Raw genomic sequence first — 16,849 nt, forward strand, 5'->3', positions numbered from 1 at the left:
AACAACATGACATTCAGCTGCATTGCATTTATTGACATCTTAGATGTCTTGTATTGATGAATAATATACCCACTTAAATCACTGTTGTCCCGGAGACATTTTTTAACTTAGAGTTTCAGGTTGCCCAGGAATTTTGATTTCTTTGAGACTTTACAAAAAAAGTACATTGGTTGTATTGGGATTCTAACTGAAGTTCTCAATATGATTTCTTTTGAAGATCTCCATGGTGAAAGATCCTTTCATTGATATTTCACTTCCTATAAAAGAAGAAAGGGTAAGAAGAAAAAAAAGCTTAATGATAACTTTTTTATGAGGGGCATTTATTCGTTTATGTGTTTAGATGTTTGTTGAATGTATTATCAGTTATTAGAGTCATTATTTTTCATATACAACAGTTGAGTTTGTGCAGTGTATTTAGTATGGAGGTTTGCATCTATATGCATCAAGTATTTGTTATTCTCAAGGAATTGAAATCCTATGTTTTGTATTTTGGGAGCTAATGTTAAGGAAGTTATCTGTATTTCAAATGAGTTAGAAGCTTCAAAAGTAGATGATGCCAAGATGGCTGCCTAAAGAAGTTTTCTGCTATGTACGTGACTTCTGTTTAGATTTCAAAACCTGTTCTTCTGGGACGAATGAGTAAATATAGAAGTTTGCAGGAGACAGACCATGGTCAGTACAGTGGCCCTGTTTCTACAGAAAATTCTCATCACCGCAGAGCCACCAAGAATTCTTCATCAAAAGACAAGGTAAGATTATGTGCATTTGTGGGACATCTCTGTTTTTTAAAAAGTTTTTACTCAGAAACTTTAAAAAAAGGTATATAAAAATAGAGAAGATAGTATAATTAATCCCTTGCACCCATTTCTCAGCTTTCTAGTTATCTGCTCAGGGCTAGTTACTTTGAAATAAGTCCCAGATACGTTATATACTTCAGTTTGTATCTCTAAAAGATAAACAGTCTTTTTAAAGACATAACCAGAGTACCATTATCATACCTAAAATATTAATGATTTCTTAATAGCCTGAACATCCCATCATTTAAACTTGTGCAGTTGTCTCACAAATAATTGTTTTTGCTTTTTAAGGTGTGTTTGAATTTAGGATCCAAAAAGGACGTTGATTGCAATCTCTATTAATTGCATGTTTCTTAAATCTTTTTGATCTATAGATCCGCCCTCCTGTCCTCCTCCTTTCCCTTTGCCATTTGTTGAAACAATCAGCCATTTTTTTCAGCAGTTCCTCACATGTCCACATTCAAGGGTAATTCACTTTGCTATTGTACCTCATGGTGTGAACTAGTCCCTGTGTCTCCTTTATTTCCTCTAAAGCAATTAGATCTAGAGGCCTAATTAAGTTTCATTATTTATTTAATTTTTGGCAAGAAAACTGGTAAGTGGTGGTGTTTATTCTCATCAAGGAGATGCCTGTGTGTGATGTTTCCTGTTCCGTGATGCCACCAGTCACCGATGACCACTGTCGAGACCCGTTATTTCACTAGTTGAATTATCCCATAAAAATGTAAAGAAATCAGGCTGAAGCTGCACTTCATTACAAAAATTTTTTTTGATATGACATGATTTGTACTAACTTGGCAGATGGATATATGATCAGATTTACTCTTTTAGAAGGCTCTCGAAGTGGCAAGGCTGCAGAGAGTGCAAAAGCTTGCAGTTAAAAAGCCTCCCTCACAGCCTCCTTCCGCAACAGTCCTGTTCTCTGCAAATACGTAACTGCTGTTGTTGGTTTCTTGTCTAAAGATTTACTTTTAAATTAGAACTACTTGTTAGTATATCTTCTATTGATTGTAGTTTATGTAGATTTAGGAAATAAATTTCAGAGGTGCTAGAAACAATATTTATTTAATAATTGTGGAACGTTTAAAAAAGATTTATTGGCATTTATTTCCAGTAAGGTCACAAGATTCTTTTCTCTGAAAACACTGTCAACTTACAGAATCAACTAGTTCATGGCAGAAAACATGTAAGAAAATTGTCGTCTGAAGAAGATAAGCTTGTCATCATATACCAGAAAAACGAAGACCTTGAAACAAACGGGGAGTCTTCTGTGCTTGAAAGCAGGATGCACACCGAGTCAGCTCTGACTGACAGTCCCCCCGACGTCAGTGAGAAAGAAGCCAGCCATTCTGAAAGCAGTGCTGATGCCGACAGTGAGGCTTCCGAGTCCGAAAGGGCTTCCAGGCAGACTGTGTCATTGGGATTCAGCAGGGGCTGCTGGGTGCCCGCGAACAGCCTCCTTTCCCGTCCAGCATCACGGGCGCCCCCCTCCAGGGACCCTGACAGTGCTGATGAGGGAGTGGCTGGAGCTATGGCTCAGCTTCACTTGAGCAGCCCTGTGAGTGGAGGTAGAGATTTTGACAGAGAAAATAAGCCACTAAATGTTCCAAGTAGTATATGTGTTTCAGAGGAGAAGCAGATGATGTCCCACAGCCCCCAGAGTGCTTTTCAGACCCTTTCTCAGAGCTACGTAACTACTGCGAAAGAATGTTCGGTTCAGTCCTGTCTCTACCAGTTCACATCCATGGAGTTACTGATAGGGAGTAACAGGCTTCTCTGCGAGCACTGTACTGAAAAGAAACAGAGGCGCCAGAAGCAAACCACTTCTGCAGGTACTTACTGAGCTTAAGGTTGTTTGGTTCAGTATTCATGGGTTATCTGATAGTTGGTGACGAGTGGGTGGTAGGTCCCAGATAGAGGAAGCCAAGAGCCTTATCTCCCCGTCCGAGCTGCTTGGCGGTGGGGGTTGTCTTTTTCATATTTGTACCTCATCCAGAAGACATTGACTGGGCAGAGTAAATTTTCAGTAGACTTTTGTTGAAGTAAATTGAAGAACAGGACGTATTCATCTCTGCCTTGAAAATGCACATCTGAATAATCTTATTTCTGGGGACTAGCTATCTGAAATCTTTCCAGAAGAAATTTCTCTGAAATTTACAGTTGTGTCTCTGGTGAGATTAATGTGCACATTCCATTTATCTAGTATGAAGTCATAGCATAATATAAGTTTGAAGATTTAAAATAATTGTATGTCACAAAGCTAGCAATGTAGTCACTATGTTTAGTTGGCCAGATAAAAGTGGAAAAAAGCAGACTTGTCCAGTAAGAAATTTTTAGTGTATTTCTAGCCGTGGAGAGAATACTCTGATTCTTAATGATTAGTTGTTTCAAAATGTAGATTTTATTGTTTCTTAGGCATGGTGAAGCCAGCAGATGATTGCCACTGGAAAGGTAGTTTATCACTTTGACACTTTGTTGCTTAGAGTTCGCAAGAGATGGGGGTGAGCTAAGCCATGCCACATAGGGCCACCTGGGGAAGTACCAGGACTAGTCGGGAAGCAGGGGGAGCCAGGAGAAAGCATGGGTGGCAGCCTTTATTGCGGTTTCCATGAGAAGGAATGGGTGAGGTAGGGCAAACTGGTGTAGTACTGAGTGGAGTTGAATAATTTCAGCGGGCTCTGGAACATAGGGGCCGTCTCCTGTCTGGTCCCTGACCCCGGTGTGATTAGGGTAGGAGGAGAGTGGCCCGGAGTATAAGGGCCCGGGGAAGGAGGTAGTTGGGGCGTGGGCTTTCGATTGGTTGGTTTGCATGTGAAGGTGCACTTAGGTTGTTCACTGTGTCTAGGACTTAGCTAGCTCTGGGGGCGGGGAGTGGGGGGAAGGAGAGGGGGCCTCTAGTGTCAGAGAGGCCCCAGATGTCAAAGCATGAGCATAAAGACAAGCTTAATACACTAGTAATGAAAGAAATTTCCTGATGGGAGGAGGAAATACCAACCTACATTAATCATTAATCCAAGTTAAATATGCAATTGGCCATGTTCAAGTCCTCTCACAAGTCTTTTCTAACAACCGCTTATTGAAGTGCTCCATCGTTCCCATAATATGTGATCTTTCACTGCAGGGTGTAATGACTCAACCCAAGTTTTTCAACTATGGGTGTTTCTGGTGTCCTTGGCTGGAGAGTATTGACATAGGTCAGTGCTAGTCCATCTGCTCTCCAGCTCCGCAAATTTTGTTGCAAGTTTCTCTTCCCCTACGCTTCGTCCTTATCAGTGTGTCCCTTTTTAAAATTCCCTTTCATTTTAGTGAAGTTTTGAAAAGAAGTATAGACACCCTGCAACCATTTCTTTTTAAATATTTTTTAAAATGGTGTATAATACTTCTATATAAATGTTTACTCTGTTATTTGATAGATAGCATATAAAATGGTATTTTATTACATTTTATGCAGGAAAGAAAACAGAAGGGGTTTATACTAATGCCAGGAAGCAACTGCTCATTTCTGCTGTTCCAGCTATCCTAATTCTCCATCTTAAAAGATTCCATCAGGTAAAAGTCCCTTCAATAGAACTACGATAATTTTCATATTTTGCAGAGCCTTATGTCTTATGAAATACTCTCAAGGATTAATTTATTGAATTTAGAAATTTGTCATATGGGATTTACTGCTTTTTCAGCCATAATAGTTTACAATATTTTTCTAATTGTTTAATTAACAATATTTAAAGATTAAGGTGGTAGGAATCGGAGAGACATGGGTGCATGTGTGTCAGTGGAAGACAAGGTTTATTAGGAACCCTTAGGAGCAGCGAAATAGCAAAGTGCACATAGCTTTCTAAGCTCCCAGGATCCCAGTGAGATGGGTGAGTGGGCTCAGCAAGGTTGGCCAGGACTAAATGCGAAAAGGGCTGGAAGGCAGTCCCAGCCCTGTAGGACTCTAGTGGGGGGAACCTAAATGTTTTTAATGTGTCAATTCTTTCTCCAGTTATTTAAAATTTTGATCCAATGCCTGGTCTCCATTTTTTTTTTTTTTTTTTTGCATTTGCTAAAATGATTTTCAAGTTCCTCTGGAAGAGTGAGGAAGTGAAAAGACTTAAAAAAGCGTTACAAGGGATGATTTTTTGATACCAGTTTTATATGTAGTGACATTATACAGTATGTATGGTCAGAATTGTCAGTACATAAGAAGACACGAGTAAAATTTAAAGCTCTTTTGTTAGGATAAAGGAGGAATCTCAGATCATTTGGAAAGAGGGCTGGATTATTCAGTATAGGATCCATCACCTGACTTTTGTGCGGAAGATTTCCTAAATATTAAACTCATGAAAGAAATCTCAAGGGAAAAGATTAAGAGCTTTGATTATGTAACTGCAACATTTCAGGTGTGCCACAGATGAGCTTGAAGAGATATTTCTCTACACCCCAATCCCTATTCACAGAAAGATTAGATTATAAATAAATAAATCTTGATTTCCTATAGCCAAGATTATAAATGACTCAGTGGGAATGAAATGGCCAGGAAAGCAGAAGAAGATGTCTTGTATCTCTTTACATCAGAGTGCCTAATGGAAGGTGTACATCTGCAGTGACTGTGTGTGAACAACAAAGCGTTATGCCAGATCTCAGACACTAATTCTATGATGTACCACAATTATTTTATATTTGACACTTGCATCCCTATTTAGGAACAACTTATAAAAGAATTCATGCCCTTAAAGGGAAATGTTTATGGATAGCCTGATCCCTTCTTGTTCTCTAGCTGAATAAAATGTCAGTAAAGCCTCATTTTCATTCCCAGGGACTGAAAATTATAGAGATCAGGGTCTCTAAGCAATGTCCCTGCTTTTAGTATTTTAATGTGCTGGGCAGCCTTTTTTCCTGTAGTAACTTTATAACTGTATATCAGAAACATCCACAATACTGAAAGGCAAATCTTAGGCAAGATAGAGATCTTTGTCATAAACATGGCAAATGATTAATACCATAAATATATAAAGAGCACCTAGAGATCAACAAGAAAAATATCAAGACCCTAATAATAAAATGGTAAAGATGAATTGACAGTTCATAAAAGAAGTAAAAATTCCAAGAAAGCATGAAAAAAAAGATCTGTTCTTTCCAGCAAAACAAATGCAAAATAAAATGACAGACTCATTTTTGTAACCCATCCAAGTTGGCAAAGATATATTAGTGGTAAGGATGAAGTGAGATATGGGTACTCTCAGGTACCAGCAGTGGGGATGTAAGTTTGTAACACATAGAAAGATAGAAAGTAGTTTAATAATATATATCGAGAACATTAAGTGATGTTTTGAATAAAACATAATTTTTGAATAAAAGTAATTACTTTTTTTTACTATTTCCACTTTTAAGAACCTGTCACAAAGAAGTAGGGATATACACAAAAATGTGTATCCCAGTCGTTACAGATCATGCCAGATCTGAGGCCTAATGTAGCTGTCCAATGTGCAGAACATCAGCTTTATATTTTAAAGACATGGGAAAAAATACTTAAGGCGTATCATTCTTTCAGTTAAAAGAAAAAAAGAAAAAGGCAGGAGACTGCATATGCCAAATATAAGGCAAGATATTTTCCAAAAGTTATCCCTAGAAAAAGAGATTTATCTTTCATTAAAACCCTTTACAAAGCCCTCTCCTGTTACAGAGTAATTTCTCAAAGCAAAGTACTGTTAGGGGAGGACAATTAGCTAAATGATCTCAGATAGTGTGGGTGTTGGTGCTTATAGAGGTCCCAGGATGAGGAAAAAATAGGCAAACAAATTAAATACAGATTAAATAATTACTCCTGGGACATCACCTCATTATTTTATGTCAGATATCATGTTAAGCCTTCTAACGATTACTTGAAAAAAAACATGTGTAAGTGGCTATATGTTTCAGTCAAAATTTTTTATTTAAAAGGTAAGAAATAGGCAACAGATCTACAGTACAATTTTGTGATTGGTATGCAAATGAGAAGTCTAGTTGTTGACGTCATGAAAGGTTTTTGTCTCCCCAAACAATTCAGATTTAGGTATCTTCTCATTCCATCCGAGTCCATGGCAGCTTGTGAGTTTTCTACCACAAACAGCTGACTTGTATCAGCTGTTTTTATTACTATTACATAATGCAAAGTGTACATTTTTCAAGGTCTGCCTTTAGAAATTAAAAATAGAGAAAGAAATAGAGTTTATTTAAGGACATGAAGGTTTATTTTTATTTATATAATATATAACATTTACTTTTATTGATAAGATGATTTGAGTGTTCAGGCTTTTTTTCTTGTTAATGAATGAATAGCACTGACTCTTAGAACTGAAAAGGCCCTAAACTTACCGATTTATATCTACGTTCTGCCTTGATCTAGATGAGGTTGCACAGAGCCGATTTAACCAGACATTGGTCGGCCCAGAACACCAGGCGCCTGACTCTTCAGTTGAGTACATGGTCATGCTGGCCTCTGTGTCAGTAGCTTAGCTCCTATCACATCGAGTTTACTTTTCCTTAACCATTAAAAAGCCACAGTGAAAGTAATTATTCCCACATTGTTTATGGTAAAAATGCCCATGTAAATAAATGAATGATCTTTGCAGTAACAGCTAATGAAACCTAGTAAAAAGCCTAGTCGTGTATCAGTTTTGGACTATTAGTCATGTTTTTATGTCTGTGAAAAAACTACTTCCAGGATTCCTCTTTTGGTTTTAATTAACAGTGATATAGATGAACTCTGTTACATTAAAAGTTTTTTCTCTTTATCTTTTTAAGGCTGGCTTGAGTCTTCGCAAAGTAAACAGACATGTAGATTTTCCACTCATGCTTGATTTAGCCCCGTTCTGTTCTGCTACTTGTAAGGTACAGTATATTATTAAGATATTTAAATGACTTGCAAACAATATGCTTAAACATGTCCTATGCATATTAGGCCTTTTTTTTTCTGAAAGGGATTTTTATAGTTAGTGAAGTTAAATCAGTAATACGTGGAACATTTAACACACTGAATATGACTTTTGTCCTTTGGGAGACAGAGTAAGAGAAAGTCGAAGAGATGCGTAAATCACCAGGCATTGATAATCATGAAGATCAAAGCAGCTTGTAAATGCTGCTAGAGGCAAATAGTTGCTGGGCGAAGTAAGCAGAATTTATACCCTCTTCTCTTTGTGAATGACACAATATTGGTAGTAGTTGTAGCACTTTATTTTTTAGTATTTTAGTTCTTTATTTTTTGCAAATCAACATACCGATGTATTGTTTTTCATGCCATTTCTTGTACACTACTGAGAATAGTGTACTTGTCAGCTGATATGATACTTAAAATTGCTCATACTTTAATAACTAGGTATAGAAAGTTGACTGGTTTATACTTGCTTATACAAACTTGGTAGGTGAAATTGATGACTTTGTCTTGCTTGAGAGAACCAAACAGCTGTGGGCTAACACATGACCCTGTTCATGATTACTGATTGGCACTCTGGGTTTTGTAGTATGTAGCATAACAGAATGCTTAATGGATGTAGTATTTTCAGTACACTGATGAATCAAAACAAAATATCTTGAATGTAAATTTTTAGTGAATCCAATTCATCTGCTATGGGATATCTGTTAATGGCAACACTTATTATTCATAGAATTTGATAATTTGGTAAACGAAATAAAATTTAACAAGCTCTGTATTACGTTTATGAGAATCCGTTTTTTAAAAGATTAGTTTCCAACATGCGCAAAAATAGTCAGAATGGTAAAGTGACTCTACAGCATCCATTATCTGAACCTAAAACCTTAATTACATGGCCAGTCCTGCCCCATTCACATGCTCATCTCCTTCCTCCTCCTATCTGATTTTGAAGCAAATATCAGGCATCATTTCATTCTTAAATAATATCAAGAATTCCTTCATAGCCTCTAGTGTATATATTTCCAGTTGTCTCATATATGAAGTTTCTAAAATGAATTAATCTAACTAAGGGCTATACATTATGATTGGATAATGACTTTTAGTCTTTTAATATACAGTTCCCTCTCCCATCCTCTTCCCGTCTCTCTCCACTTGCAGCTTATTTGTTGAAGAAACTGGGTCACCTTTCTGGTAGTTTCCACAGTGTGGATTTTGATGATTGTTCCTCTGTCATCCTTATTTCCTACAAACAGGTAGTTGGTTCTAGAGAGGCTTGAACAGATTCATGTTTGAGACCCTTTTTTTTTTTTTTCTGGTGACACTCTTTGGTAGGGATTGTCCTGTGCTTTCTTCAGACGGCACCAAGTGCCAGCTGTCTGTCTTTTTGTGATATTATATCAGCAACTGGTGATGCTAGATCCATGAGTCCACTAAGAACTGCAGAATGGTGATGTCCTGATTCTGTCATTTCTGCTTCATCTATTAACTAGAATATTTCCATAGAAAGAGGAATTCCTTTCATCTTTGTGGTTATTTTATGATATAGTTCTTATGGAAAAGGCAGAATAAATGCTCAGTCCTTCCCTTGCCCTCTTTTTAAACCGATTTTCAGAATAACGACTTAGTTCACTAGCATCCTCAAACTGTCATCACTTAAATTTTATCATTATGAATTCATGGATTGAAACAAATTAGATTTGTTTCAATGTACTATACTTTTCTTTTTATTCATGCTCTAATGTATTAGTCATGCAGGTCCATAGTTAGCTACTGAAAGCCACTCAGATTGGCTCCTGGGTTCTCCTGAGATAATCCTAGTGGTTTCTCTCTGAATGATTATGCCACCAAAGGGATATAGCACTCATGTGGTTAGGTTTTTTATTTTATTTTAATTTTTAAGGATTGTTTTTTAAATTTAAATTTAAAATATTTTGTGTAATAATGGCATAAAAATATTTATGTAGTTCACAGTCAACTGAATCAAATGTACAAAACAAGGTAAATTCAAACAAGTGTAGCTTTTTTAGCTTTTTCCCAGGTCTCTTACACCTTTTTTTCTTTCCCCTTATAACCATTTAAAACATCTTCATTCTTCTATTATTTTTTAATAGATAGGTATCTATATATTCCTCTTCACTCTTAAATAAGCTTGGCCTATAATATGTATCCTTTTTGCTACCTTATTCTTGACATTATATCATGAAGATTATTTTATAGCAGTATTTGCAGATAGGATGTAAACCATTTTTCAAGCAATATAATACTCTTTGTACAATGCATCATAGTTAATTCAACCAGTTCCCAGTTTATGGACATTTGGGTCAATTTCAGTTAAAAAATTAAGAAAAAATTTTTTACTTGACATTATATTAGTTTCAGTTGTACAACATAATGATTCAACATTTATATACATCACAAAGAGATTATTATAATAAGTAGCTACCATCTGCCACCATACAAAGTTTTTACAATATTAACAACTATATTCCCTTTGCTGTACATTGCATCTCTATGTCTCAAGTTTTTGGTATTATACATAATCCCAAAATTAATAGCCTGGTGCATGTCTTCTAGCATTTTGCTTATGTACCTATGAAATAGAATCCTACAAATAACACTGATTAATACAAGAGTAATACATATGTAATTTACTATATAACATCAAATATAGGGGTTTGTGCCCCTTTGCATTCCCACATACAGTGTATGTGTGAGTACTCCTTTCCCATAGCCCAGCTAACAGAAAATTGCCAGTCTTTTGCATTTTTCCAGTCTCATATGTGTGGGAAGTATTTCAGTGTAGTTTTAGTAGGCATTTCTCTTATTTGAACCAGGATGTACATTTGACTCAATTTTCCTTACAATAATATCGCACTTTCACTAAGTATTTCTAATTTGGCCTTTTTCTTTGTCTTAAAGAATGTAAGTGTGGGCGATAAAGTTCTCTACGGTCTCTATGGCATAGTGGAACATAGTGGCTCAATGAGAGGAGGGCACTACACCGCTTACGTGAAAGTGAGGACACCCTCCAGGAAATTACTGGAACATATCACTGGAAAGAAAAATGTACCTGGTATGCCATCCTAAGTTTATGTTGTTCTTAAAAAACAAATGAATTTATTCTTCCTTTTCTGGAAGAGGTATGTTATTTCATGGATACCTTAAGTGGATTCACTTTGTTTCTATTAAGTGAGAAATACCTTTAAGAGTACTTAGACAGTCTTAGAGAGTAGTAAATATCATAAGACTGTACCTGTCAGGATGATGTGAAGTGACACATAGTTTTTCAGGGTGTTAAGGCATTGTTGTACTGCAGTGGAGCAGCATTTTATTTAATGATACCAAAAGTGTCGGAAGATGTACCGGGTCCTCAGAGAGAGCTGGAGTTGAAAATTTGCTGGCTTAGCTTAGGGATAAGCATGCTAACTTTATTTTCTTTCTCTTTTCGTGAAAATGATTTTTTTCCTTGAACAAATTAATATTTACAAGACTATCTAATATTTCACTAGATGTTTGAAATGATTCTAATATTAATGCTTTGAAAGAATTCATTTTGGAAGATGTTTAACCCAAGAAGAAACACTTAGGCAATAAAATCTAGCACTAGGATAAATATAGTTTGTGATGAATGTATTGTTGCTTATAAAGTAGAGTAAGAACTTACCTATTTTAAAATTATACCTCTTTTTGTTTTGTTAGATTTTAAAGAAACCGAGAGTGAATCGGCAGGCGAGTGGGTCCATGTTAGTGACACTTACGTGCAGATGGTTCCAGAATCAAGAGCACTTAGTGCACAAGCATACCTTCTATTCTATGAAAGAATATTATAATTATTTGTTAAATAGCACTGATAATGATGACTTAGATGACTTTTATTTACATGCTGCAGTGATAACCATAATATGCCAGGTGCCTTGTAGTTTGTCTTCTCCTGTAGGAATAGCATCTCCCTCAATGCTCCTGAACATTTTTTACCATTTTGGTGAATCCTTTTAAAGTAGATTATATTTAGTCAATGCTTTCAAATTTATATTCTTAAAATAAATGTATACACATATTTTTTTTAAAAATATTTGTCCTGGAAAAAAACCCAGAATTTACAGTGGTAGGAAACCCCTATATGATGTGGCTGATTATTACAAACATCCAGAAATGATAGTGGCCAAGCCAAATCATTCCTCAAAACAGTGTTTCCCAAATAGGAGTCACATGCCACCTTACTGAGCTCATATATACACATGCACATATCTCTTGTGCCATTGTTTACTTATTGTTTTTACCCTTATTTTTTACCCTTTTTAAAACATAGTCTTGTATTGAGCATACTCTACATAATATGCTAGTTATATTTTTTCTAATAAACATTAAAGTAGATATATAACTACTAAAGAAAAATTGCTCATCCATTTGCACTCCATTCAACATCATCTCAGGGAAGTCGGTAGTATATGCGTACTGCTGTGCGGGAAATGTTGCGGTAGCATGTACAGATGCAATTGGCATAGTGACTTCGTCATAGTTTGTGTGACTCAGCCATATAAAAAGGTACCACTATAACTTCAGGAATATGGGTTTACAAATAATATATTAATTAGCTTATTGCTCCCAGGTTTTGAGAACTAGAAAAATATTGAAGTATTTATCACCACTTTATTTGCAGCCTATTCACGGTAGAGTTGAGGATAATTTGCACGTGATTAGCCAAGGTCAGAATATAATTATAGGTCATCGTAACATGCAGAATTGGTAAATAGAATTTGTTAATCCATATGGGACCATAGGATACATTTCAAATATAAATTACCAATTTTTATTTGTAAATGATAGAGAATTATACTCTTGTACAAAATAGGGAAATGGAATATATTTTCTACTTCTGTAGATCAGTAAATATTAATCATGGTTTTGGGGTTTTGAAATCACTTCTTTGTCTTCAAGCATCATGAAGTTCAAGTGGGTTTAGCTTTTATTTTAATGGAGCATAAAGATGGTATTTCCTATTTTCTTTTAAAATAATTAATAGCACAAATATAATATTTTCCCTTAAAATACAAATCATTAAGCTGTCAAAATACGGCCTGAAAATACTCCTAGTACATAGACTTAAATTTTTAAACATAATGGTGGCTTTGGTGTCACATTCTTGAATCAAAACACATAACCGCATGGTTCAAGCATAGTAATTATTAGTGCCAACAAATGATACTATAGGCAGTGCTGGGTAAATGCCGAGTCCCAGTTCGTTCTCCTCTTGAAAGGCAGGGTAAGACCAGTGGCTGTAGATAATGTGTAGAAATATTTAACCAAGACTCTGACCCTTTTGACATATGGATGAGTGGAATTGTGATGGTAATAATATAGAAATTGCAGAGTTTAAATATGTCATTGCACAAATTCTATTTTTAAGGTTTTGAAATCTCAATAGTAGTGCTTTTCTTGATTTTTAACAGTGAAATGATGGGAATATAGCTTTGTAAATTAATCTGCAAATTCAGGCTGTGTCCTGTGAAAGGTAGTTTAAACAGTATTTACATTAAGTAATGTACTTTGTTTAATTGTAACGTACGAACATTAAAGATTTTAGTACTAGAGCAATAATTTTTTTTAAAATACTAAATCTCTTTATTCAAGTCAGCCATCCTGGTAATGACAGTTATCATCCCCTCCCTGAGTGTAAATATTAAGACATCTCATTATTCTCCTAGAAAAGATACTATTAAGAGGCATGTACTTTTCATTGAATGGTCACCTGCTTGTCTCATTAACAGAAGGATAGATAATGTTGTTTTATTGAGAGAAGGATAGACAGAGAGAGAGAGAGGGAAGGAGAGGAAGAAACCGGGAGGGGAAAGAAATAAAAACATTCTTTTCTTTTGCCTCTTGGCTTATCCCTTACACAGCTGAAGTCAGACCTGGTGAGTGACAGGGGAGGGCAAGAGTCAAGGAAAGTGCCGAGGTCCTCTTCTCATTGATAGGATGCCAGGCAGTGTACCGGGGCCATGTGCATCAAATAGGAGATCTTTTAAGCTTTATTCTGAGTACCAATAGAGACTGGTTTTTCACTGAATGAGTGAGACAGTGGAGCTTCAGAATATTACCTCACCATTCAAGTACTGCAGTAGTTTTTATGCTTAACCTCACATTTATTCATGAAGTATATATTTATTGAATACCTGCTGTGTGAGTCAGGCACTGTGCTGACACTGTTTTTAGCATGTTTTAAAATGGAGAGGCCTATATAAGTTTTAGACATTATTCTAGAAGTAACATGAAGATACTTTTATTTTCATTTTTATAATGTTAAATGAGCTAAGTCTGAAATTTATTTTTTTATGGCCTACAGTTTATGAATGCCCTCTGGGTTGATCATGAATTTGATTTTGATACCTAAGAATTTACTTAAGACAGCTTTTGTAGTAGAGAAAGTATGTTAAGTTAGACATGGGTCTACAATAAAATTTCTGTTTTCATTTTGAATAATTCCAAAGCACATTTGCAGGGGTACTAAATTGTGAAGTTACTAGAATAACAGTAGCTTTCAGATGACCTCAGGAAACAGTACAAATAAGTGAGAGTATTTATAGATCCTCAAAACACCAACATAGTTGTTTGGCCCAATTAATTTAAGAAGAAAACATGTTTCACTAGCTTTACTTAGAAACTGTTTTACAGGGTATGTCTAATCCAGTTTCTTCTAGCTTTTCCATATTTAAAATATAAAATTTTGATTATGTGCCAATTATGTATTTCTGACCTAACCAAATATGTGTCTGTACTTAAGATTTTGTCATTTAATGTTCTTAAAACTGATGTGAAGACCACCTTTTTTGGGTAACCAAGGAGAGTGGTAGTTCGCATCTATTCTAAGAACAGTTGATACCTGTTTTCTTATTTCAAATGTTCCAACAGAGCTAGTTGACCATAATATATCTAATAGCCCTCAATGCATGTGTAATTATTTTAGTCAGTGGTTTTATATACAATGGCTGAATAAAATTTCCTGAAGATTAAGCTGTGAAATGTATTACTTTCACCTAACTTTTGTAGTACAAAATAACATCCTGCCTAATTTTCTGAAATTCATATTCATAGTTTGCATGTTACTTGATCAATAAGCCTAAACCAAATATATTATGTGCAATAAAACTGAGCTTTTATATATCATCTAGTGCACTAAGAATTGTATATTTTTAGATATATAAACTTTTGGGTTATGTAGAAATCATCAGTTCAAATCTGTTCAAAAGATAGAATGCTATATTTTCTATTTTGAGTATTGGTTATATATCATTCCTACTGTTTTATCTTTACTGTTTTTGCAGTGTTTTTAGAAAATAGCTGTGTAACTTATTGAGCATTATTTTGATGTTACTGTATAAACATGCAAAATGATTATTAAATTCTTATTTACTTTGTTTCAAGATTGGTCCTGGAGTTTTTGTAATGCACATTATTGACAGAATATTTTATCTATCAATACTCCATTTGCTTACTTAGCTATTTTCAAAATAGCCTTCAGATTTTAGAAATTCATTATTTCAGAACAAAATATCTTCTTATGGGCCACTTTCACTCAGTTTTCAATATCTACTAAGGGTGGCTCTTCATCCGTTTAGAAGTTTCTCAAATGTTCCAGTTATTTAGGCAGGATAATTCAATAGGAAATATTTTGCTTACCCATTTGTACTTAACCTTTTTTGCATCACGAAGCTTTTTGAAATTATGATGAAAGTTACAGAGCATCTTTCATTTGTTCAGTAATTTGGTAAGTATTTATTGAATACCTGCTGCATGGTAGGCATCAGTGATACAGCACTGAACACAGGAGAAATCTGCAAGTGAGGAAATAGATATTCTAAGGAGTGAAGACTAAGGAAAAGATACATTAAATGGCAAATGATAGGGACAAAAATCAAGCAGCATTACTCAAAAAGCCACATAGGAATTAAGGTCCATTGGGTGAAGGCTGTTCTAGGGATAAAAGGTGTCACCATATTAGTCCTGATAGTCCCAAAGGAAAGCTGTGAGTGTTGGGAAAAGAGGAGGGTTCTAATTCTGCGGCCTTCTCTTTATTCCCACTGAAGGTTGGAAAGGGAAATCTTGACATTTGTATCTTCTCAGAAAAATATATGCTCCAGATTTTTGTATGTAATTTGAGGGGTTCATGGGCCCTGTGAAGCCATTTTCAAACATTTCAAGTTGCTCAATAAGAATTATCCAAAATATTTGCACTCCCGTATGTACTAGAATTGGCTGGATTATGCTGCAATAACAAATAACCCCACATCCCAATGGCTTAACACAACAAAAATTTGTATCTTCCTCACGCAAAGTCCACTGTGAGTCTGGACAACCTGCAAACTATTTTCCAACTGGTGATTGTAATCCAGACTGATGGTCTCGTGTCTCTATCATTTTAACACTAGGCTTCCCCAGGTGGCAGGGGAAGAGAGCACTAAAAGATCTTGCACCATCAATTAAGTTCATTTTGGATTTGTCGCAACTCCTTGGCCAGAAGTCACATGGCCCCAATTGCAGGGAGGGATGGGTAGGACGGTAGAAAAGAGTAAGTTTCCCTTGGGCTCAGAAGAAAGGAATGGGGTACACAGTGCACTGGAAATCTCTCACAATCCACACTCCAGTCCCCAAATACTCAGCTCGCTCTGTTCTCTACACACGGGACACAGTGACTCCCTTTTCAAGGGGTCCCATCCAGGCAAAGTTTTATTTTCCAAGACCAGGCTCTTTTAAAGTGCTGTCAGGTCTGGATGTTGGAAACCCAGAAACAAAAGCATATGTGTTAACTTTCCACACTTACTGTGCAGTGGTGGAACCAGTAGAACCACTACAAGAAAAGTTCTTATTCAGAGAGTGGAGGAAGAATGGAGATACTGTCGGGATCCCTTGCCCTGGCATGGAGAATGTTCACAGCATTTTTTCTGTTCTCTAAGAATTCCATTCTCCATTCTCTGTGATTCCAGAGGCCGGACTCTGGAGTGATCTTTTTTATTGTCCGCTTGACTTGTTATATCCTACATATGAATGGCTACTGAGGAATATGCCATTCTTGGGAGTGGCACAGCTTTTTTCCAGCCTGTTTCCTAGATAATTGGGGCTTAAGTTTGGAATACATTCTTTGCTAAGGTTTATGGTTTCTCTT

General features: G+C 35.8%; 1 protein-coding gene across 4 annotated transcripts in view; it reads left to right on the forward strand.

Moving 5' to 3' along the window:
• The window catches only part of USP45 (ubiquitin specific peptidase 45), a 55,789-nt gene extending 40,679 nt beyond the window's left edge, over nucleotides 1-15,110 (forward strand). For 3 of the 4 annotated variants that reach the window (XM_037001097.2, XM_037001098.2, XM_037001099.2), the window contains 7 exons: nucleotides 218-274; nucleotides 609-749; nucleotides 1,957-2,629; nucleotides 4,249-4,346; nucleotides 7,563-7,649; nucleotides 10,609-10,762; nucleotides 11,389-15,110. In XM_037001097.2, the coding sequence (XP_036856992.1) occupies nucleotides 218-274; nucleotides 609-749; nucleotides 1,957-2,629; nucleotides 4,249-4,346; nucleotides 7,563-7,649; nucleotides 10,609-10,762; nucleotides 11,389-11,519 (1,341 nt within the window). In that variant the 3' untranslated portion in view covers nucleotides 11,520-15,110. Of the gene's footprint in view, nucleotides 1-217; nucleotides 275-608; nucleotides 750-1,911; nucleotides 2,630-4,248; nucleotides 4,347-7,562; nucleotides 7,650-10,608; nucleotides 10,763-11,388 lie in introns of those variants that run through there. The other variant, XM_037001100.2, reaches the window with a different exon arrangement.
• Nucleotides 15,111-16,849: the final 1,739 nt, after the last annotated feature.

Source organism: Manis javanica, chromosome 13, assembly GCF_040802235.1.
Source record: "Manis javanica isolate MJ-LG chromosome 13, MJ_LKY, whole genome shotgun sequence".
Classification (NCBI taxonomy): Eukaryota; Metazoa; Chordata; class Mammalia; order Pholidota; family Manidae; genus Manis; species Manis javanica.